Below are 22838 nucleotides of genomic sequence, written 5' to 3'. Positions count from 1 at the left end.
CTTGGGACCACTTAGCAACAGTCCAGTGCTGCTTCTCTGTAGCCCAGGTCAGGCGCTTCTGCCACTGTTTATGGTTCAAAAGTGGCTTTACCTGGGGAATGCGGCACCTGTAGCCCATTTCCTGCACACGCCTGTGCACGGTGGCTCTGGATGTTTCCACACCAGACTCAGTCCACTGCTTCCTCAGGTTCCCCAAGGTCTGGAATCGGTCCTTCTCCACAATCTTCCTCAGGGTCCGGTCACCTCTTCTCGTTGTACAGCGTTTTCTGCCACATTGTTTCCTTCCAACAGACTTACCATTGAGGTGCCTTGATACAGCACTCTGGGAACAGCCTATTTGTTGAGAAATTTCTTTCTGGGTCTTACCCTCTTGCTTGAGGGTGTCAATGATGGCCTTCTTGACATCTGTCAGGTCGCTAGTCTTACCCATGATGGGGGTTTTGAGTAATGAACCAGGCAGGGAGTTTTTAAAAGCCTCAGGTATCTTTTGCATGTGTTTAGAGTTAATTAGTTGATTCAGAAGATTAGGGTAATAGGTCATTTAGAGAACCTTTTCTTGATATGCTAATTTATTGAGACAGGTTTTTTTGGGTTATCAGGAGTTGTATGCCAAAATCATCAGTATTAAAACAATAAAAGACCTGACAAATTTCAGTTGGTGGATAATGAATCTATAATATATGAAAGTTTAATTGTAATCATTACATTATGGTAAATAATGAAATTTAACACTATATGCTAATTTTTTGAGAAGGACCTGTATATATAAGTGCATATGTACATTAGCAGCAATAGCCTGACTCAGACCCTATCTTGTGTACTGAAGCATCTAATGAGTGTGTGCAATGGTCAATGTGATGCAAGGAAGAGCAGAGGGTGCAGTAACATCGCCTATTGTGATTGCTGGAGCCTATGTTGCCAGTCGTGTATAGAATTGTTACCCCTGTCATTATAATCCTGCCTTTGACAAGAAGCCTACTGAAAACTGTTCCTGAAAGGACAGGAAGTAGGAGTCTAGAATAGTCCCAGTGGCAAGTGTGAAAATTGCTAAATTACTCATTTTATTTTTCAAGACAGATTATGATGTAAAAAAAACATTGGTACCTTGAATTTTTTTAAAATACATGTTACACAAAATTTTCTGATGACACACTCCCTTTAATACAATATGATACACTTTATTGATCCCGAGGGGAATTATGGAATGTGATAATGTTGTTATTGTACGGAACATACTGAACAATCAGTAAATAAAGATATACGATATACATAGAAAACAAATCTACAAGCAGAAAAAACTCTCTAGCAATGCTCCTCCAAGATTACTGCTGGGATAAAATGTTAAAGGGAACCTATCACCCCGTTTTTTAAAAATTAGATAAAAATAGTGTGAAATAGGGGCAGAGCTGGGCTTTACATTAGTGCCTTTTCGGTGCCTTTACACCCCCGTTAGGCTGCCGAAATACCTTTGTGAAGTGGCCGTTTTGTCCTGTCACTCAAGTTGGTCAGGTCGGATGGGCGTGGTCACAGCGCTGTTTCTCCCCCAGATCAGGCTCATCATTACGTTGGTGGCGTAGTGGTGTGCACATGTCCAAGGTCCCGAATCCTGCACAGGGGAGTGAAAATAGCAGCGATGTCCGTTATTTCATTGGTGGTCGGTGGGCGCGGCCATCTTGCTTTGGCCGCGCGTGCGCAGAAGCGGCGCTCTGCTGGCCGCGGCTTCAGGAAAATGGCCGCGGGCATCCGCGCGTGCGCAGATGGCTATCGCGGCGGCCATTTTCGTGAAGCAGAGTTCGCATCTCGGCTTCACGAAAATGGCCGCCGCGATAGCCATCTGCGCACGCGCGGATGCCCGCGGCCATTTTCCTGAAGCCGCGGCCAGCAGAGCGCCGCTTCTGCGCACGCGCGGCCAAAGCAAGATGGCCGCGCCCACCGACCACCAATGAAATAACGGACATCGCTGCTATTTTCACTCCCCTGTGCAGGATTCGGGACCTTGGACATGCGCACACCACTACGCCACCAACGTAATGATGTGCCTGATCTGGGGGAGAAACGGCGCTGTGACCACGCCCATCCGACCTGACCAACTTGAGTGACAGGACAAAACGGCCACTTCACAAAGGTATTTCGGCAGCCTAACGGGGGTGTAAAGGCACCGAAAAGGCACTAATGTAAAGCCCAGCTCTGCCCCTATTTCACACTATTTTTATCTAATTTTTAAAAAAGGGGTGATAGGTTCCCTTTAATAACAAATAACAGATAAATCAATGTCTGTCCCTTTAATGAGCCCAGTCACCTCTGTAAAAAGATAAAGTAAAAAAGCCCACTCACTTATAATTGTCTTTTTATTATGAAATTTGCCCTAGAGGTTATGTGCTGATACTAAAGCTTGAGTCCCCAAGTGGGAGAGAATGTGTGAAATGAAAATCGCCTACATGACATACCTTGTGTGTGTAACAATGTCCGTCAGCGCGCCGCCTTCAAGGAACTCCATCACTACCCACAGCTCATCACCCACCAGGTAACTATTGTACATGTCAACTACATTTTCATGATGGTAATCCCTCATAATTACTACCTGTGAACACAGAGAAAAATCCATATGGGCTAAAATTGCAGGAAACATGAATCATTGCTACACGGCTTACATAATGAGGTCTTCAAGCTGATTTTTTTTTTTAAATTAGAGAGGTTGTGAAGGACTTCGATATTGATGGTATAGCCAGAGGATAAATGATTGGTGTCAGATTGGTGGGGAGTCGGGGTGTCAGCTGTATGCAGCCATACTGAAGCCATTCTAGGGTTATGCAGCTCAGCTCCTATTGAAGTGAATACAGTATACGGAGCTTTGTAGTTCTGGCCCTATACAATGTGCGCATCCAGCCTCCAAAAGACCTGTAGACAGCTGATCGGTGGGGGTGCCGTATGTCCAGTCCCCAATGATCTGTTAATGATGACACATCCTAAAGACAATTGAAAAGAAATCTAAAAGGGACCATAATCAAATTATTGTAATTCAATAACAAGTACAAAACTTTATTTTTTGAGAACTATAAAGTTACTTATAGACTAAAAAAAACGCCCTATGTCAAAGCTAAAGTTTAGGACCCATGTTTAATAGCAAGGTGGCAATAGTGTGTCTCTTGTTCTACACAAACCTACAAATCCTCAGCTGCAGCCAAGTGCTCAATGATCTCCTTGTTATTACTGACCGCTATTCTACTTCAAGCTCAGTCCAACATCTGCGGGTCTCGGTTACATTTACAAATTCTGCTATCTAGGTGCCACATCTGTGCTGAAGGCTCCTGTTGTATAAATCAGAACTCTTCGCTAGAAGCACTGTTCTGTTCACACCCACAATTCTGTTGCTACAAGGTGCCTAATGAGAACTCATCTCAGATAATAGTGGTATTGTCCATTCCTATTGCCCTGTGTTAACAGCATCCTTCCTGGAAGATACCAAACTGCATATAATTCTTTGTTATTTCTTGGATTAACTGTATCCCTGCTTGAGCAGACCAGATTGTCTATACGTCTTTTATATACCTGTATATAGATGTATTCCTGCTGGAAGATACTAGACTGCTCTGTTATTCCTGTGATTACCTATATTCCTGCTGAAAGACACCAGACTGCATATACTCCTCTGTTATTCCTGTGATTACCTATATTCCTGCTGAAAGACACCAGACTGCATATACTCCTCTGTTATTCCTGTGATTACCTATATTCCTGCTGAAAGACACCAGACTGCCTATACTCCTCTGTTATTCCTGTGATTACCTATATTCCTGCTGAAAGACACCAGACTGCATATACTCCTCTGTTATTCCTGTGATTACCTATATTCCTGCTGAAAGACACCAGACTGCCTATACTCCTCTGTTATTCCTGTCATTACCTATATTCCTGCTGAAAGACACCAGACTGCATATACTCCTCTGTTATTCCTGTGATTACCTATATTCCTGCTGGAAGACACCAGACTGCATATACTTCTCTGTTATTCCTGTGATTACCTATATTCCTGCTGAAAGACACCAGACTGCATATACTCCTCTGTTATTCCTGTGATTACCTATATTCCTGCTGAAAGACACCAGACTGCCTATACTCCTCTGTTATTCCTGTGATTACCTATATTCCTGCTGAAAGACACCAGACTGCATATACTCCTCTGTTATTCCTGTGATTACCTATATTCCTGCTGAAAGACAAAAGACTGCATATACTCCTCTGTTATTCCTGTCATTACCTATATTCCTGCTGAAAGACACCAGACTGCATATACTCCTCTGTTATTCCTGTGATTACCTATATTCCTGCTGGAAGACACCAGACTGCATATACTTCTCTGTTATTCCTGTCATTACCTATATTCCTGCTGAAAGACACCAGACTGCATATACTCCTCTGTTATTCCTGTGATTACCTATATATACCCCCTTAATCCAGAAGCTATTAGGGGATAACATTTCTTTATTGGAAAAGAGACTGTACGAACAGCTCACTGACCAATACAAGTTAATGTGTTTATTCAGATGAACATTTTTCACACGATGCAATGATCTGCGTGTAAAAAAATCACAACATGCACTACATTATCCGCATTCTGGTAGATTAAATTGGGCATAAAAAAAAAAAATCACATACGGGTTACCATCCACATGTCAAGCATTTTTCATTTACATTACAATTATACAGATGGAAAACGGTCCTTTATTATTGTTCATGGAAAAAATGGATGCCGTACGGATGGATAAAATGGACACACGGATGGACAAAATTGTCAGGTTTTTTTGGGGGGCTGTAAGACGGATGATTTTCCATAACCCGGCCTGAATCTTGTAGATTTTAATTTATTAATTTCTTCATCTGACCCTCAAAAAAATTGTATTTGTAGAAATAACATATAACATGGCATGTTCCATTAAAAGTGAGAAATAAAGCTTCACATCAATCATTTAAAAAAGACCAATATAAAATAATAATAATATGGCTCTAAAATCTTAAAAGAAAAGATGAATTGCTTATTTGTGATTCTACACGTTTGTTTTTGATTCCAATTAAAGGGACTGTCTACATCTTTTTTTGGAAACAAATGTGTTGGGGACATAATTATGTGCTCTTTGTAAAATATAGGTATTACAGCTTCTCTTCCTGTACTTATTAGTGGCACTTTCCTCCCAGGCTGCACTGCTCTCCTGCCCACAATATGGCCACTGATGGTGGAACATGTGACCACAACTGTCCAGCAGCCTCCTCCAATAGAAAACAAGGCAAATGGGAAAACTATTTTTTCATTGGAGGAGAGTGATGGCCACGTCTGGTCACATGTTCCTGAACCAGAAGCCGTGTTACGAAGGAGAACTGTGCAGTCTATGATGAAGGCAGCACTAACAAGAACAGGAGGAGAACCTGTCTTACTTATATATAATTGCCACAAAATCATCTCTTCAACCCAATTGTTAGAATTAAGACAATGTGGACAACCCCTTTAAGCTATGTTCAAGATGGTAATTTTAGTGTCCCCGTAGTATGCCACAGTATACAAAAACTTGATAACACGAATACATACCTCATTAAAGAGCAGTTCTCTTCTCTGCTGTTTCCTGAGATCCATTTTTTTCACAGCTACTTGCTTTCCCGTGTGCTTCTCTGTTGCGATGCAAACAATACCTGTTGAGCCCTCTCCGATTTTAATAAAGTCATCCAGATATTCTCTAGGGTCTCCAGGGCTGACCACAAGCTGAAGAGCGGCTCGGAATTGTTCATGGGACACTCGCGATGGCTGCTGATCTGAGGAGGAGCCCCAGCTGGGAGGAGGGTAAACATTGGAGGATGTACTCGGAGAACTGGGGTAAGAACCTGATGACATGTAGTGGGGGCTCCCATGAAGCGGTGGCTGATGGTAGGGAGATGGCTTATGGTATACTGATGGATACTGGTAGCTACTTGAGGGATAGTTGGATTTGTTTTGGGTCTGAGGTAGCTTTGTGGGACCTCGAGGATAAGTGTCAGATCCAGTGAGTGGGGGGCTCAAGGATACCTGTGCTCGATCATAGTCTGCCTGCAAAGAAATAGAAAGAAAATCACCATTTTCAATGTCAGTAATGTCATGGAAAATCCTACAAAAGAACAGATCTGGCCAAAGTCTGAATGTAGAGAAAATGCAGGAAGTGATAATCAGAATGGATTCGTCCAACGTACTTCGTGGTTCTGTCATAAGATCTCACTATACAAACTGCATGCATTATTATGTAGATGTCTAAGATGTGATAAGGTTGGTGTGGCGTACTCACCCGACCTCGCTCCGGCTCCGTCTGCCTTCACTGTCAGGTGCCACTGCTCTGATTTATAAAATGCTACTGATGAATCCAGACTATACCACACACCCCACCTTTAAATCTATTATCAGAAAATGACCTACTGTTCAAATCAGGTTTTTGTGTAAAAATGTATTCTTTTTAATATCTGGTAAGTATTTCTTCACATCACAATCTGTATAAAAAATAGATAAATTGAAATTTTCACTCCGGCCAATTGGGCTTCTTTTTTTTAGACTTTACGTTTCTGTTGCTTCAGGAAACAACACATGTAAATAGCCACAATGGACAGACTCTATTTTTTGTAAAGAAGCATCTAATGAGCATGTCAAAAGGTGAGGGAGCAGAGGAGCTGTGACATTGTCTATGGTGATTAATGTATCCTATGTTTCCTGCTTGGAATAAAGCAACTGTCATTGCAACCCTGCCTCTGATCATAAGAACCCTTCCTGAAAGGACAGGAAGTAAAACCCCCAGTGGCCGGTGTGAAAATTGCAAGATTACTTTTTTTTTTAAATAAATACTGTGATATAAAAAAAACCTGCCATTTAAAAAAGAAAAAAATAAATATATAGACATACACGTTACACAACAACCTTATTTAAATAGGTTAATAGATCATTTTCTGATGATATCATACCTTAAAGGCACTGTCTCTTGGCAAGATACTGCTTGAAAGTATATGCAGTAATTGCATTAGCCACAGAAATAGCCCATAAGCCACATTTGCATTGCACATGTTATAAATACAAGTCTTTTGATGCTAAACATTTTGAATTGGAAACTGCAGAACAATTGGATTCTTCTCTTCCTGCAATTTATCAATGCCAGTGTACAATGCTGGTAATTTAGATGGGCTCAAGATTATGCTTCCCATAGGAAAGAAAGGAAGGAAGAAAAGACTCGAATTGTAAATCTCAGTTCAGTTTTAGTTAGTTCCTCTATACACCCTGATTGGGAAGGGGCCGTGAGGAATAGGTTTATGTGCGGGCGTGCTATATTTGACAATATAAAAATAAGATTCAATAGTTGCATAAACATTTTTTGTCACAGCTTGCACAAGTTATAGAATTATATATTTAGATGTGCTAGGTCAGCATTGTGGTCCTTCTGAATCTCAGCTGTGTTAGTCAATAATGCCTTTTGCATGTGGCGGAAATTGGGCAGAATAACTGCACTCCTAAAATGCTCATTTTAATGTGAGGATTGCAACCATTCTGATATTGAGTCAATAGGAAGGGTCTTTCAATTCTGCATCCACATCTCCGAGCCAAAGTATCGCAAATAGTGAATTCACAGTGTCTCCTACCTGCCCTTTCCATATTCATATCATATTGTAGGATATATATATATATATATACACATACACAAGCAATAATAGTGTTAATCATAACTATAATCAAACAGGTGTGGCTTATTAGACTGCCAATGTAGACACCAGTTACAAAATTGCACTATACTTTCAATAACCAAAATGTTGCTTTTGGAGTGAAAAAAATGCTCTAAAGTTATATCTACCAGATGTCTCCCTTCAGTACTATTTACTACTGCCTGTTGTCAAGACTTATCCTTCTATAGTTACAGACAAGCAGGACAGCTTACAGGAAGTGGGAGCCTGTCCTTACAAGCTGGATGATGCTCCTTTCTCTTACAGAGACACAATATTACAGGACCTCCTACTGAAAACAGCCTAACACATCACCCAGCAGGAAAGCGGCTGGACTGTCTCCATGCCTGGATCTATGACTAATTTTATCCTTCATTCCCTTGTTATGTTAAAGGGAACCTGTCACCCCCAAAATCAAAGATGAGCTAAGCCCACCGGCATCAGGGGCTTATCTACAGCATTCTGTAATGCTGTAGGTAAGCCCCCGATGTATCCTGAAAGATGAGAAAAAGAGGTTATATTATACTCACCCAGGGGCGGTCCCGCTGTGGTCCAATAGGCGTAGCGGTCCGGTCCGGGGCCTCCTATCTTCTTACGATGACGTCCTCTTCTTGTCTTCACGCTGCGGCTCTGGCGCAGGCGTACTTTGTCTGTCCTGTTGAGGGCAGAGCAAAGTACTGCAGTGCGCAGGCGCCAGGAAAGGTTAGAGAGGCCCGGCATCTGCGCACTGCAGTACCCTGCCCTCAACAGGGCAATGTACACCTGTGCCGGAGCCGCAGCATGAAGACAAGAAGAGGACGTCATCGTAAGAAGATGGGAGGCCCCGGACCGGACTGCGACGCCCATCGTAACTGGATCGCCTCTGGGTGAGTATAATATAACCTCTTTTTCTCATCTTTCAGGATACATCGGGGGCTTATCTACAGCATTACAGAATGCTGTAGATAAGCCCCTGATGCTGGTGGGCTTAGCTTACCTTTGATTTTGGGGGTGACAGGTTCCTTTTAATCATAAACACAGATGCAGATTCTTTACTGTAAGAGCAGTGAGACTATGCAACTCTCAGCCACATGATGTTGTAATAATGGATTCACTACTAACATTCAAGAAGGGTCTAGATGCCTTTCTTGAAAAATATATTATTTAAGGTTATGGTCGCTAGATTCTGTGATGGGACGCTGATCCAGGGAACTAGTCTGACTGCCGTATGTGGAGTCGGAAAGGAATTTTTCCACTAATATGGGGCTATTAATGTTTACACAATGGGGTTTATGCCTTCCTCGATGGAGCTAAGTGTACCTTCAACCTTAAAAACTATCAAACTATGTTAATAACTAGGTCATTTTTCTGATGAGCCATTTGCACAATTCTAACCTCCGCTCCTCCACCCAGGCTTGTTTCCAAGGTCCTCTATTTCCCTTATTGGATTTATTTCACTTGCTTCCTTGTACTCTCCTTTCTCTACTCCACCTTTTAGATTTTTGTTTTTGCAGTGGGAAAGCTAGGCTACAGCAGTACTTACTCTGAAGGCCACTTGAACCCAGCGTTCCCACTGCGTAGTCACTGGGTTATCATTTCGATCATTGGGTACTCATCAGTTGCAGCTGCCGGGCCGTGGGAAACCTGTACTTCCTCTAAAACAGCCACTGGAACCCAGCTTGCCTTACATTTTATGTTCTAGTTATCACATATACAAAAGTACATGGATAGAATGAATTCTTATAGTGCAATACATGGAAGGGAGGGAAAGGCAGTCTGGGGCGCATACTGTTGGCAGACCAGCCAGTACAGTACACACCCTAATATTAAAGTACTTCCAATGTATGATCCAGCTGAGGGACGTATAAGAACAACTGGGAGGATGGAAAATGAGAAGAGTAGCACAAGAATCACATGCTATATAGGACTGTACATTTATATAACATTTTCATCCAGATAAATTGAAGTGGTTTATTGTCAACTCCTTCAAAAGCCAAAACTGACTTCTTCCTCAGGACAACCACAATAAAGTACTTCGATTTGTCTTGTCTACAGAGCCTTTTTGGAATCAGCAGCGCATTTGAGGTCCACAATTCCTGGCCTTAAGGTACAATTTATACTCATCTATGGATGATGCAGCAGCAACTATGCAATATTAGTGGTTGTGTCATCCACACAACCCTATCAGGTGGGCACTAGTGATGAACGAACGTGCTCGGATTAAGTGTTCTCAGAGCACGGTTTGGTGCTAACCGAGTGTCTTCGGTGTGCTTGAATAATATGTTCGTATCTCCAAGTCTGCATGTCTCGCGGCTTTTCAACAGCTGCAACACATACAGGGATTGCCTAATAAACAGGCAATCCCTGTATGTGTTGCGGATGTCAACCAGCCGTGAGAAATGCACCAGCGGGGACTCAAACATATTTTTTGAGCACAATGAAGACACTCGGTTAGCACCGAACCGTGCTCTGAGTAACCTTTTCCGAGCACGTTCGCTCATCACTAGTGAGCACCTTACCATTGTTCATTCACCTTATATACTTGGAGAAGACCCTATTGCGCTTTGCACATTTTTTTCATTTTCATCCAGAAGACAGGCAGCCTTTAATATCTCATTTTCAGAAGAATTATCATCAATAATTGGTTATATCATTTCAAGGTAGAAGCAATATGTTGGTAGAGTGGTACCTGGTGTTTTGAAGACTTGAAATGCACACGTAGATCCTAATTATTTTTTTGGTAAGAAAAGCAATTACAGGACATGATGAAGAAAGGGAAAAATATCTGTCCAATTAAAAATTTACAAGGTGCATGAAGCTGTCCTCGCATGATGAAATTACATTAGAGATTAGATAAGGGGGTGTGTGGCCATGATAAAGAATTAATTAGCTGATGTGCATTCGGATGTGCTGTCTAATTGCTTGAAAATTGAACATTTTAGAGAGTCAAGTACTCTGGTTGTGATGGAGTAACTAGAGTCTAGGCGATAAAACAGTGAGGCAGACTTTCAGGTGAAGATATCCAAGTTCATATACTCCTCTGGCATATAGTACTTTTAGGACTCGTGAATTTCGATTCCAGGATAAATAGTGTTTTCTAGGCCAGACCTGGACCTTCCTCTAACAGGTTCTGTATTGTGGATTTCTTCCCTAGTGGCAGCAGCCACATCTGGGTGAATCTAAACCACCACGTATGGTCAATAGTCCCACAATTTTGTGGGTAAAACGGAGGTACTCATTTACAAACTCTGTACTTTCATTGACACTTTTTCTGCCTTAGTTCCCCTGCAGTTCTTCATCACTTAATTTATAAAGTGGGGGTCCTACATTAGCCATCTTATGAGTCTTGATTTAGATTCTGAACCTACATGTCCCATAAGCCTTCTGCCTGTCTTTCCAGCTCCTCCCGTGTGTGTACTGCTGATTTTCGCCCCTCCTGCACCCTCTGTAGCATTGGGCAGCCCATAAAGTCCAACAGTTGCTGGTGGTTAAAGTGGACTAGCTTCCATGCAAGCTCAGCAGTAAACATGGCCAACTGGCGTCTACTCGACAGTACTACAAAATTCAGCCTATGATCAGCTGCATTCCTGCTTGAAAGTAGGATGAGGCAATCAAGTCACTATTGTCTTTGTTTTGCAGAAATATATGGGTTAAAAGGACCAGGATATATACTCCTGCTTGGTCAGGGTGGCTATTTATGCAAGCGCTGTTATGCACCTCCACCCGCAGCCTTAGGTATCAACATTGTACCCCTCACCGCATACGCACACGATCCCACTGATGGCAAAGGAACCAATGAGCAGGTGTATGGTATATACTTTGCAGGTGCGGTGTATGGTTTATACTGAGCAGGAGCGGTGTATGGTATATACTGAGCAGGAGTGGTGTATGGTTTATACTGAGCAGGAGCGGTGTATGGTTTATACTGAGCAGGAGCGGTGTATGGTTTACACTGAGCAGGAGCGGTGTATGGTATATACTGAGCAGGAGCGGTGTATGGTTTATACTGAGGAGGAGCGGTGTATGGTTTATACTGAGCAGGAGCGGTGTATGGTTTATACTGAGGAGGAGCGGTGTATGGTTTATACTGAGCAGGAGCGGTGTATGGTTTATACTGAGGAGGAGCGGTGTATGGTTTATACTAAGCAGGAGCGGTGTATGGTTTATACTGAGCAGGTGCGGTGTATGGTTTATACTGAGGAGGAGCGGTGTATGGTTTATACTGAGCAGGCATGATGTATGGCTTATACTGAGCAGGAGCGGTGTATGGTACATACTGAGCAGGAGCAGTGAATGGTTTATACAGAGAAGCTGTGGTGTATGGTATATACTGAGCAGAAGAGGTGTATGGTTTATACTGAGAAGCTGCGGTGTATGGTATATACTGAGCAGGAGCAGAGTATGGTTTATACTGAGCAGGCGCGGTGTATGGTTTATACTGAGCTGGAGCGGTGTATGGTATATACTGAGCAGGAGCGGTGTATGGTATATACTGAGCAGGAGCGGTGTATGGTATATACTGAGCAGGAGCGGTGTATGGTTTATACTGAGCAGGAGTGGAGTATGGTTTATACTGAGCAGGAGCAGAGTATGGTTTATACTGAGCAGGCGCGGTGTATGGTTTATACTGAGCAGGAGCAGTGTATGGTTTATACTGAGCAGGAGCGGTGTATGGTTTATACTGAGCAGGAACGGTGTATGGTATATACTGAGCAGGAGCGGTGTATGGTTAATACTGAGCAGGCGCGTTGTATTGTTGATACTGAGCAGGAGCAGAGTATGGTTTATACTGAGCAGGCGCGTTGTATGGTTTATACTGAGCAGGAGCGGTGTATGGTTTATACTCAGCAGGAGCGGTGTATGGTATATACTGAGGAGGAGCGGTGTATGGTTTATACTGAGCAGGAGCAGTGTATGGTTTAGACTGAGCAGGAGCGGTGTATGGTTTATACTGAGCAGGAGCGGTGTATGGTATATACTGAGGAGGAGCGGTGTATGGTTTATACTGAGCTGGAGCAGAGTATGGTTTATACTGAGCAGGAGCAGTGTATGGTTTATACTGAGCAGGCGCGGTGTATGGTATATACTGAGCAGGAGCAGTGTATGGTTTATACTGAGCAGGAGCGGTGTATGGTTTATACTGAGCAGGAGCAGAGTATGGTTTATACTGAGCAGGAGCGGTGTATGGTTTATACTGAGCAGGAGCAGAGTATGGTTTATACTGAGCAGGAGCGGTGTATGGTTTATACTGAGCAGGAGCGGTGTATGGTTTATACTGAGCAGGAGCAGTGTATGGTTTAGACTGAGCAGGAGCGGTGTATGGTTTATACTGAGCAGGAGCGGTGTATGGTATATACTGAGGAGGAGCGGTGTATGGTTTATACTGAGCTGGAGCAGAGTATGATTTATACTGAGCAGGAGCAGTGTATGGTTTATACTGAGCAGGCGCGGTGTATGGTATATACTGAGCAGGAGCAGTGTATGGTTTATACTGAGCAGGAGCGGTGTATGGTTTATACTGAGCAGGAGCAGAGTATGGTTTATACTGAGCAGGAGCGGTGTATGGTTTATACTGAGCAGGCGCGGTGTATGGTTTATACTGAGCAGGAGCAGAGTATGGTTTATACTGAGCAGGAGCGGTGTATGGTTTATACTGAGCAGGAGCAGAGTATGGTTTATACTGAGCAGGCGCGGAGTACGGTTTATACTGAGCAGGAGCGGTGTATGGTATATACTGAGCAGGAGCGGTGTATGGTATATACTGAGCAGGAGCGGTGTATGGTATATACTGAGCAGGCGCGGTGTATGGTTTATACTGAGCAGGAGCAGAGTATGGTTTATACTGAGCAGGCGCGGAGTACGGTTTATACTGAGCAGGAGCGGTGTATGGTATATACTGAGCAGGAGTGATGTATGGTTTATACTGAGCAGGAGCGGTGTATGGTATATACTGAGCAGGAGCGGTGTATGGTATATACTGAGCAGGAGTGATGTATGGTTTATACTGAGCAGGAGCAGAGTATGGTTTATACTGAGCAGGAGCGGTGTATGGTTTATACTGAGCAGGAGCAGAGTATGGTTTATACTGAGCAGGAGCGGTGTATGGTTTATACTGAGAAGGAGCAGAGTATGGTTTATACTGAGCAGGAGCAGTGTATGGTTTATACTGAGCAGGCGCGGTGTATGGTATATACTGAGCAGGAGCAGTGTATGGTTTATACTGAGCAGGAGCGGTGTATGGTTTATACTGAGCAGGAGCAGAGTATGGTTTATACTGAGCAGGAGCAGAGTATGGTTTATACTGAGCAGGAGCAGAGTATGGTTTATACTGAGCAGGCGCGGAGTACGGTTTATACTGAGCAGGAGCGGTGTATGGTATATACTGAGCAGGAGTGATGTATGGTTTATACTGAGCAGGAGCAGAGTATGGTTTATACTGAGCAGGAGCGGTGTATGGTTTATACTGAGAAGGAGCGGTGTATGGTTTATACTGAGCAGGAGCGGTGTATGGTATATACTGAGCAGGAGCGGTGTATGGTTTATACTGAGCAGGCGCAGAGTATGGTTTATACTGAGCCGGCGCAGAGTATGGTTTATACTGAGCAGGCGCGGTGTATGGTTTATACTGAATGTAAACATTCGTTTCACAGCAACAGTGGAGTACTTTGGGAAGCAACTCAACATCCATGTACAGCATTTTTTTCACTGAATATTTGGACATTAATTTAATTTTACATAGGGAATGGCCTTTGCTCCATGTGAAACCATGCTTCATGGTGCAAATAGTCTGTAGTGCACCAAAGCTGCAAGAATGGAGATCATTTTGTGTAAAAAAAAAAATTCTAAGGAAAAATACTCCCAAATGTTCAGAAACCGAATCTGAACAATATATCTGAATGCTCCAGAAAAAAAGAGGGCAGTAATGCAGCCATGTGCCTGAGGCTGAGGCATCATTCAGACGGCATAGTTACATATCGTTACATAGGTAAATAGGTTAAAAAAAGACTTATGTCCATCAAGTTGAACCTTTCTCCACCAGTAATACATTCTCGATTGCCAGATTATTTATAATCCACAATGTCACTTGTTGTGAAAAAAGCATCCAGCTCATTTTAAAAGCAGTTAGTGTCTGCCATTATTACCTTTCGTGTTCGAGCATTCCACAGTCTGACTGCTCTAACTGTAGAGAACACCTTCTACTTAGGATCAAAGCTGACCAATTGCCCTCTCCTGACATCGGTTTGCCACAATATATACAACTTGTTTTATAGAATATCTGATAAGACTGGATATGTCACAGTGTGACTGTGGAATAGCAAATGGGCTCCTATACTGTTCCTCAGGCTGGGAGTCCCTAGCTTTCCCTGTCCCCAGGATTACCCCTGATGGAGGGGACGCCTGGGTCTCATTCCTCACTATGCTCCTGAGTAACACTAATCTGTATAGTGTATGAGGAGAACACAAACAATACAGACAGGGCCAGTAGCGTAGCTACCGGGGGAAGGCAGAGAGTGCGAGTGCCCCGGAGCTCAGAGGGGGCCCACCCGGAGCTACGCTACCGCAGTGCGGCCGATACAGTTACATTCTGCGACAGAGCAGGGAGAATCGATCTCCCTGCTCTGCCGCCCGGCCGCTATGGGGCCCCCTGCCATCATCGGAAGATCAGCTGTATCGGCATTTAGCCGATACAGCTGATCGCATTGATTGGAGAAGGAGCGCTACACTCCTTCTCCCATCATCCCCCTCTCACCGTCTGACATCACTGACGCAGACACTGACAGGGGGCGTTATGACGTCACTAACCAGCGCCCGCTGTCAGGAGATGAGCGGGCGCCCAGAGCTGCGGAGGAAGAGAGGTGAGTATTTAATTATTTTTTATGGGTGCTGCCTTATACTACAGGATCTGCCTATAGGGGGGCTGCCTTATATTACAGGGTCTGCCTATAGGGGTGCTGCCTTATATTACAGGGTCTGCCTATAGGGGTGCTGTTTTATACTACAGGATCTGCCTATGGGGTGCCGCATTATACTATAGAGTCTGCCTATGGGTTCTGCCTTGTGCTATAGAGTCTGCCTATGGGGGATGCATTATACAGTATAGAGTATGCCTATGGGGGGTGCATTATACAATATATAGTAGGCCTATGGGGAGTGCATAATACTATATGGAGGCTTAAGGGGAGTGCATTATACTACATTTAGGACTATCTGGTGCATTATACTATATGGAGGCCATCATACAGTGTGGAGATTACAGTGAGGGGGCCATCGTACAGTGTGGGGATTACAGTGAGGGGGCCATCATACAGTTTGGAGGCTACTAAGGGGTCAGTATACTGTGTAGGTGGTACTATACAGTGAGGGGGCATTACACTGTGTATAAGAGAGCATCATGCTGTGTATAGGGGAGCTGTACAGGGGGGGAGACTCAGGACATTATTCAATGTTAAGTGGGCACTTAATGTTATAGGGAAACTCAGGTTACTTTGACTTTCAAAGGGGCACACAGGGCATTATTACTTTCTAAGGGGCAAAATATGGGCACTGTTTTCTAGGGCACTTGCACCCGGCATTACTATATTCTAGAGGGTTGCTTTAGAATTTGGAAGGCACAGAGAACCACACAGTAGGTGCAGTAATATGGACACATACGGCAGCAGCGGCTCAGCATAGGGGTATCAGGGGCAGTAATAGGGACACATACGGCAGCAGCGGCTCAGTATTGGGGTATCAGGAGCAGTAATAGGGACACATACAGCAGCAGCGGCTCAGCATTGGGGTATCAGGGGCAGTAATAGGGACACATATGGCAGCAGTGGCTCAGTATCGGGGTATCAGGTGCAGTAACAGGGACACATATGGCAGCAGCGGCTCAGTATTGGGGTATCAGGTGCAGTAATAGGGACACATACGGCAGCAGCTCAGTATTGGGGTATCAGGGGCAGTAATAGGGACACATACGGCAGCAGCGGCTCAGTACTGGGGTATCAGGGGCAGTAATAGGGACACATACGGCAGCAGCGGCTCAGTATTGGGGTATCAGGTGCAGTAATAGGGACACATGCAGCGGCTCAGTATTGGGGTATCAGGGGCAGTAATAGGGACACATATGGCAGCAGCGGCTCAGTATTGGGGTATCAGGGGCAGTAATAGGGATACATACGGCAGCAGCGGCTCAGTATTGGGGTATCAGGTGCAGTAATAGGGACACATATGGCAGCAGCGGCTCAGTATTGGGGTATCAGGTGCAGTAATAGGGACACATACGGCAGCAGCGGCTCAGTATTGGGGTATCAGGTGCAGTAATAGGGACACATACGGCAGCAGCGGCTCAGTATTGGGGTATCAGGTGCAGTAATAGGGACACATACAGCAGCAGCGGCTCAGTATTGGGGTATCAGGTGCAGTAATAGTGACACATATGGCAGCAGCGGCTCAGTATTGGGGTATCAGGTGCAGTAATAGGGACACATGCAGCGGCTCAGTATCGGGGTATCAGGGGCAGTAATAGTGACACATATGGCAGCAGCGGCTCAGTATTGGGGTATCAGGGGCAGTAATAGGGACACATACGGCAGCAGCGGCTCAGTATTGGGGTATCAGGTGCAGTAATAGGGACACATACGGCAGCAGCGGCTCAGTATTGGGGTATCAGGTGCAGTAATAGGGACACATACAGCAGCAGCGGCTCAGTATTGGGGTATCAGGTGCAGTAATAGTGACACATATGGCAGCAGCGGCTCAGTATTGGGGTATCAGGGGCAGTAATAGGGACACATACGGCAGCAGCGGCTCAGTATTGGGGTATCAGGGGCAGTAATAGGGACACATATGGCAGCAGAGGCTCAGTATTGGGGTATCAGGTGCAGTAATAGGGACACATACAGGTCCTTCTCAAAAAATTAGCATATAGTGTTAAATTTCATTATTTACCATAATGTAATGATTACAATTAAACTTTCATATATTATAGATTCATTATCCACCAACTGAAATTTGTCAGGTCTTTTATTGTTTTAATACTGATGATTTTGGCCTACAACTCCTGATAACCCAAAAAACCTGTCTCAATAAATTAGCATATCAAGAAAAGGTTCTCTAAACGACCTATTACCCTAATCTTCTGAATCAACTAATTAACTCTAAACACATGCAAAAGATACCTGAGGCTTTTAAAAACTCCCTGCCTGGTTCATTACTCAAAACCCCCATCATGGGTAAGACTAGCGACCTGACAGATGTCAAGAAGGCCATCATTGACACCCTCAAGCAAGAGGGTAAGACCCAGAAAGAAATTTCTCAACAAATAGGCTGTTCCCAGAGTGCTGTATCAAGGCACCTCAATGGTAAGTCTGTTGGAAGGAAACAATGTGGCAGAAAACGCTGTACAACGAGAAGAGGTGACCGGACCCTGAGGAAGATTGTGGAGAAGGACCGATTCCAGACCTTGGGGAACCTGAGGAAGCAGTGGACTGAGTCTGGTGTGGAAACATCCAGAGCCACCGTGCACAGGCGTGTGCAGGAAATGGGCTACAGGTGCCGCATTCCCCAGGTAAAGCCACTTTTGAACCATAAACAGCGGCAGAAGCGCCTGACCTGGGCTACAGAGAAGCAGCACTGGACTGTTGCTAAGTGGTCCCAAGTACTTTTTTCTGATGAAAGCAAATTTTGCATGTCATTCGGAAATCAAGGTGCCAGAGTCTGGAGGAAGACTGGGGAGAAGGAAATGCCAAAATGCCTGAAGTCCAGTGTCAAGTACCCACAGTCAGTGATGGTGTGGGGTGCCATGTCAGCTGCTGGTGTTGGTCCACTGTGTTTCATCAAGGGCAGGGTCAATGCAGCTAGCTATCAGGAGATTTTGGAGCACTTCATGCTTCCATCGGCTGAAATGCTTTATGGAGATGAAGATTTCATTTTTCAGCACGACCTGGCACCTGCTCACAGTGCCAAAACCACTGGTAAATGGTTTACTGACCATGGTATTACTGTGCTCAATTGGCCTGCCAACTCTCCTGACCTGAACCCCATAGAGAATCTGTGGGATATTGTGAAGAGAAAGTTGAGAGACGCAAGACCCAACACTCTGGATGAGCTTAAGGCCGCTATTGAAGCATCCTGGGCCTCCATAACATCTCAGCAGTGTCACAGGCTGATTGCCTCCATGCCACGCCGCATTGAAGCAGTCATTTCTGCCAAAGGATTCCCGACCAAGTATTGAGTGCATAACTGAACATTATTATTTGATGGTTTTTTGGTTTGTTATTAAAAAACACTTTTATTTGATTAGACGGGTGAAATATGCTAATTTATTGAGACAGGTTTTTTGTGTTATCAGGAGTTGTAGGCCAAAATCATCAGTATTAAAACAATAAAAGACCTGACAAATTTCAGTTGGTGGATAATGAATCTATAATATATGAAAGTTTAATTGTAATCATTACATTATGGTAAATAATGAAATTTAACACTATATGCTAATTTTTTGAGAAGGACCTGTACAGCAGCAGCGGCTCAGTATTGGGGTATCAGGGGCAGTAATAGTGACACATATGGCAGCAGCGGCTCAGTATTGGGGTATCAGGGGCAGTAATAGGGACACATACGGCAGCAGCGGCTCAGTATTGGGGTATCAGTACGATGAGCAATTTGTGCAGGTTGGGAATAGATGGTGATGGGGATGGAATGTGAGAAGTGAAATGTGTCTGTTGTGTTCTCTGCAGCCGAGTCGTGGCTGGAAGAAGTTGTCATGTCGGTCTGGGCCAGATGGAAAAGATGGGAAAAGTGAACGATTCCATCAAAAAGGACGTCAGCGGTAAATCATTATCTGTAACTGTGGAGTGATCTGTTATATGTTCTGTAGGACTGGTATCTACCACTGACCATATGGCGGTAATATCCATGTTGGTCGTTATATAGAGATTATCTTCAGTAACAGCGCGGTCATCTGCTGAGGTTCTCCTCCACTATTAGGGGGCGTCATCGAGTTGTAATCAAGGTTACCTGGTTAGGCGCCCACTCAGAAGTTTCGCGACCCCTGAACCAAAACCCTAGCTACGCCTCTGGACAGGGCAAAACGAAGCACAATCACTCACATTCTCACAGGGAAAAAACAATAAGGAACAAAAGTGTAAAGTCCGTGAGGTAACAAAGTAACAAAGAATTCAAGGGAAATGGAAAGGTTTCACCAAACAATGCTTGCAAGAACTTTACAATGCCCAGTTAGTCAGGATGTGTCCCCCCTCCAGCCCAGGATAGACTCGTTATAGCCAGCATTACCTGCATAGCAAAGACAGCCTACATATAAGGAGAGCAGACATGACTGGTTCTCCCCAGCATGTGACTAAAGGCAATCAACCCCCTCAGCCCAGCAAAGATTTAACTCTTGCCAACCTGCCTAGGAGCGGCAGCTCTTTGAGTCGATGCCTGGGTCACCCTGCGCTGATCATAGCTAACAATGGAGTAAGGAAGAGTGTAAGAATCTGTGGATGACCTGACGCCGCCATGACAGTTTGTGATATTTGCAAAAATCTCCTTGTGATGGGATATTAAAATAGTATTTTTTTATTGGCTACTCATCCCCCAACAATACCATCCTTCCTATATTACTTATCTAGGGGGAATCTGACACACACGACTAATGTAACGCTTACAAGTAATTATACTATTGAATTCATTTACTCAATCAATATCAGTAGCAGCGCACAGAGGTGTCCGGGGCGTGAAACTGAACACTGCCATCATCTCATAGTATCACTACTGGCTGTCAGCCAGAAGTCCCCTGATTCATGTTCGTTAAGCGAACATTAATCTGAATTTGGCAGCATAATCAAGGACCTAACTGAACTGTGAAATTGAATTCTGCAGTGGAACATCATAGGACTGTTTTATGCTAAGGCTGCAAAAAAAAAAAAAAAAGCCGCAGAATCAATTTGTCACTGAACTCCCTCCACAGTACATGTGTGCAATGCTGCACTCAGTGGGGGGGATGGCAAAAATAAGAGTGACACGAAACGGCTGAAGATTTTGTCTAAAAACCCATAGCCCACGGATGTGAAACTGCGGCAGAGTACTGATACTACTGCTTGGCTAAATACCATTGCCTAAAATCCTTCTTTTGTGCAAAAATAGCAGCGAATCTTTAAAAAAAAAAATTGGTCCTGATTTGGAGTCTGATTGCCGAGCCAACAGGGCAAAATACCAGAATACATTGAATTTTGGCTTTGAAATGGGGCAAATAGAGCGATCATAACTATTTTCATGCAAATAGCGGCATGAAGCTGCAGCTGAGCAAAATTAATGGAGCTTGTCGTATTTCACAGCTGAGCGGTAATTAGCATTGTGTGTGGCAAGATTACTCTTAACCCTTTGTTCTGAGTCAATGCACGGTCACATGTGTGTATATAATATATATATATTAAATATGTATCCATAAAGCAGACAGAATATAGATTCATAAAACCGATAGAATCCAGTACTCCCCATAGAGGGAATAGATTCCAGAGGTAAAGGACGCTCAGGGCCTCGTGATTTTTTTGCCTTTGCAGTATTTAATTAGGTTCCCCGGGGAAGTGAACAGTAGGGAAGGAGGAGACTGCAGAAGCCATTCAGGACCTGATCAGCCAGGCGGACGGTGCCTTGACATGAAATCCATCACTGTACTGTGCTGAGATGCAATCGTGGGTCAACGATCTGCAGTACAAATGGATAACCGAGCGTGCTAATATCATTATTGCATTGCCCGGAGAGAAAAAAAACAAAACTTTCCTTATTTCTCTTATCCAAGTCTGTGTACAGGACAAAGAGAAGCGCAGATGTAAAAACATACCAAAAAATATATCACATAATATATCTACAGTCAAAGGATCGCATCGCTCCATCGTCCCAAGCTCGGCCCAAACTTAGAGTAGTTACACACTTTGCATTATTTAATCAGAAATAACTTTCCTGCCCAAAATAATGCAAAGTGTGTAACTAGTCCGAGTTTGGGCCAAGCATGGGATCCTTCCAATGTAGAATGCTATTCACATTCACGTCGTATACTGAGGGAATGTGGCGGTAAAATATGGATTCAAGTTGGATGTCACCTTTAAAGAGGTTGTCCACTAATTTGATATGTCTAAGAGAGGTCATCGGTAACAGATTGGCAGGGGTCTGACACCCCACACTCCCAAAGATGAACTGTTGGCATCTCCAGCGGTGGACAGATATAAACGGTGGACAGCTCTGTGCACTATATGACGGCTGAACACTGCAATGCACTGCTTATATCCGGCCACCACCAGAGCTGGGAACAGATCATCTGTGGAGGTGTCAGATATTAGGATTGGTCGCCTGGATCAAACCAGTGGACAACCCCTTCTCTTCAAAGACGTTCTGATAGGGAATCTATGTAGATTGTGAGCCCCAATGGGGACAGCGATGACAATGTCTGTAAAGCGCTTCGGCATTTAAAATAATTAGCATATAAACAATATAATCAAAGCTAATGTGTGTGGATACTTTGGATACATTGGTATGGATACATTGTGGATACATTGGTGGATCAATCACTATAAACCTAAACATATGATACGCACTTCATTTCTTGAAGAATATATATTTTTTATTATTGCATAAAATCATCACATAATATTCTTAGACATAAGGAAAAGGCCACTACGAATATTATGTGACTAGATGGCAGCCCGATTCTAAAGAATCGGGAGTCTAGAATCCATATATACTTTATTAATTCAAATGTAAGAATAATACAATTAATAAATAATAGTAAGAAAGAACAAAAAATGGCTGCACTCACCAGCTCTTGACAATTCTTGACAGTACGGCACATTTCTGATTGGTCGCTCGCGGCAGGCGGCAACCAATCAGAAAAGTGCCGCGCACCACGAAGGCATATACAGTTAGGTCCATATATATTTGGACAGAGACAACATTTTTCTCATTTTGGTTATAGACATTACCACAATTTAATTTTAAACAAAACAATTCAGATGCAGTTGAAGTTCAGACTTTCAGCTTTCATTGAGGGTATCCATATTAAAATTGGATGAAGAGTTTAGGAGTTTCAGCTCCTTAACCTGTGCCACCCTGTTTTTTAAAGGGACCAAAAGTAATTGGACAATTGACTCCATGGCTATTTCATG

At 43.7% G+C, this 22838-nt stretch overlaps 1 protein-coding gene across 4 annotated transcripts in view; it reads right to left on the bottom strand.

Annotated features, from left to right (window-relative positions):
• PAK5 (p21 (RAC1) activated kinase 5) overlaps positions 1-22838 on the bottom strand; it is a 219685-nt gene that overhangs the window by 32213 nt on the left and 164634 nt on the right. For all 4 annotated transcript variants that reach the window (XM_077282622.1, XM_077282620.1, XM_077282623.1 and 1 more), the window contains 2 exons: positions 5582-6073; positions 2448-2581 (listed from right to left, as the gene is read on the bottom strand). In XM_077282622.1, coding sequence (XP_077138737.1) covers positions 2448-2581; positions 5582-6073 — 626 coding nt within the window. The remainder of the gene's footprint in view (positions 1-2447; positions 2582-5581; positions 6074-22838) is intronic.

Source organism: Ranitomeya variabilis, chromosome 2 (genome assembly GCF_051348905.1).
Source record: "Ranitomeya variabilis isolate aRanVar5 chromosome 2, aRanVar5.hap1, whole genome shotgun sequence".
In the NCBI taxonomy this organism is placed as follows: Eukaryota; Metazoa; Chordata; class Amphibia; order Anura; family Dendrobatidae; genus Ranitomeya; species Ranitomeya variabilis.
The sequence above is the reverse complement of the archived record's forward strand: the minus strand, read 5'-3'. Positions and strand labels throughout refer to the sequence as shown.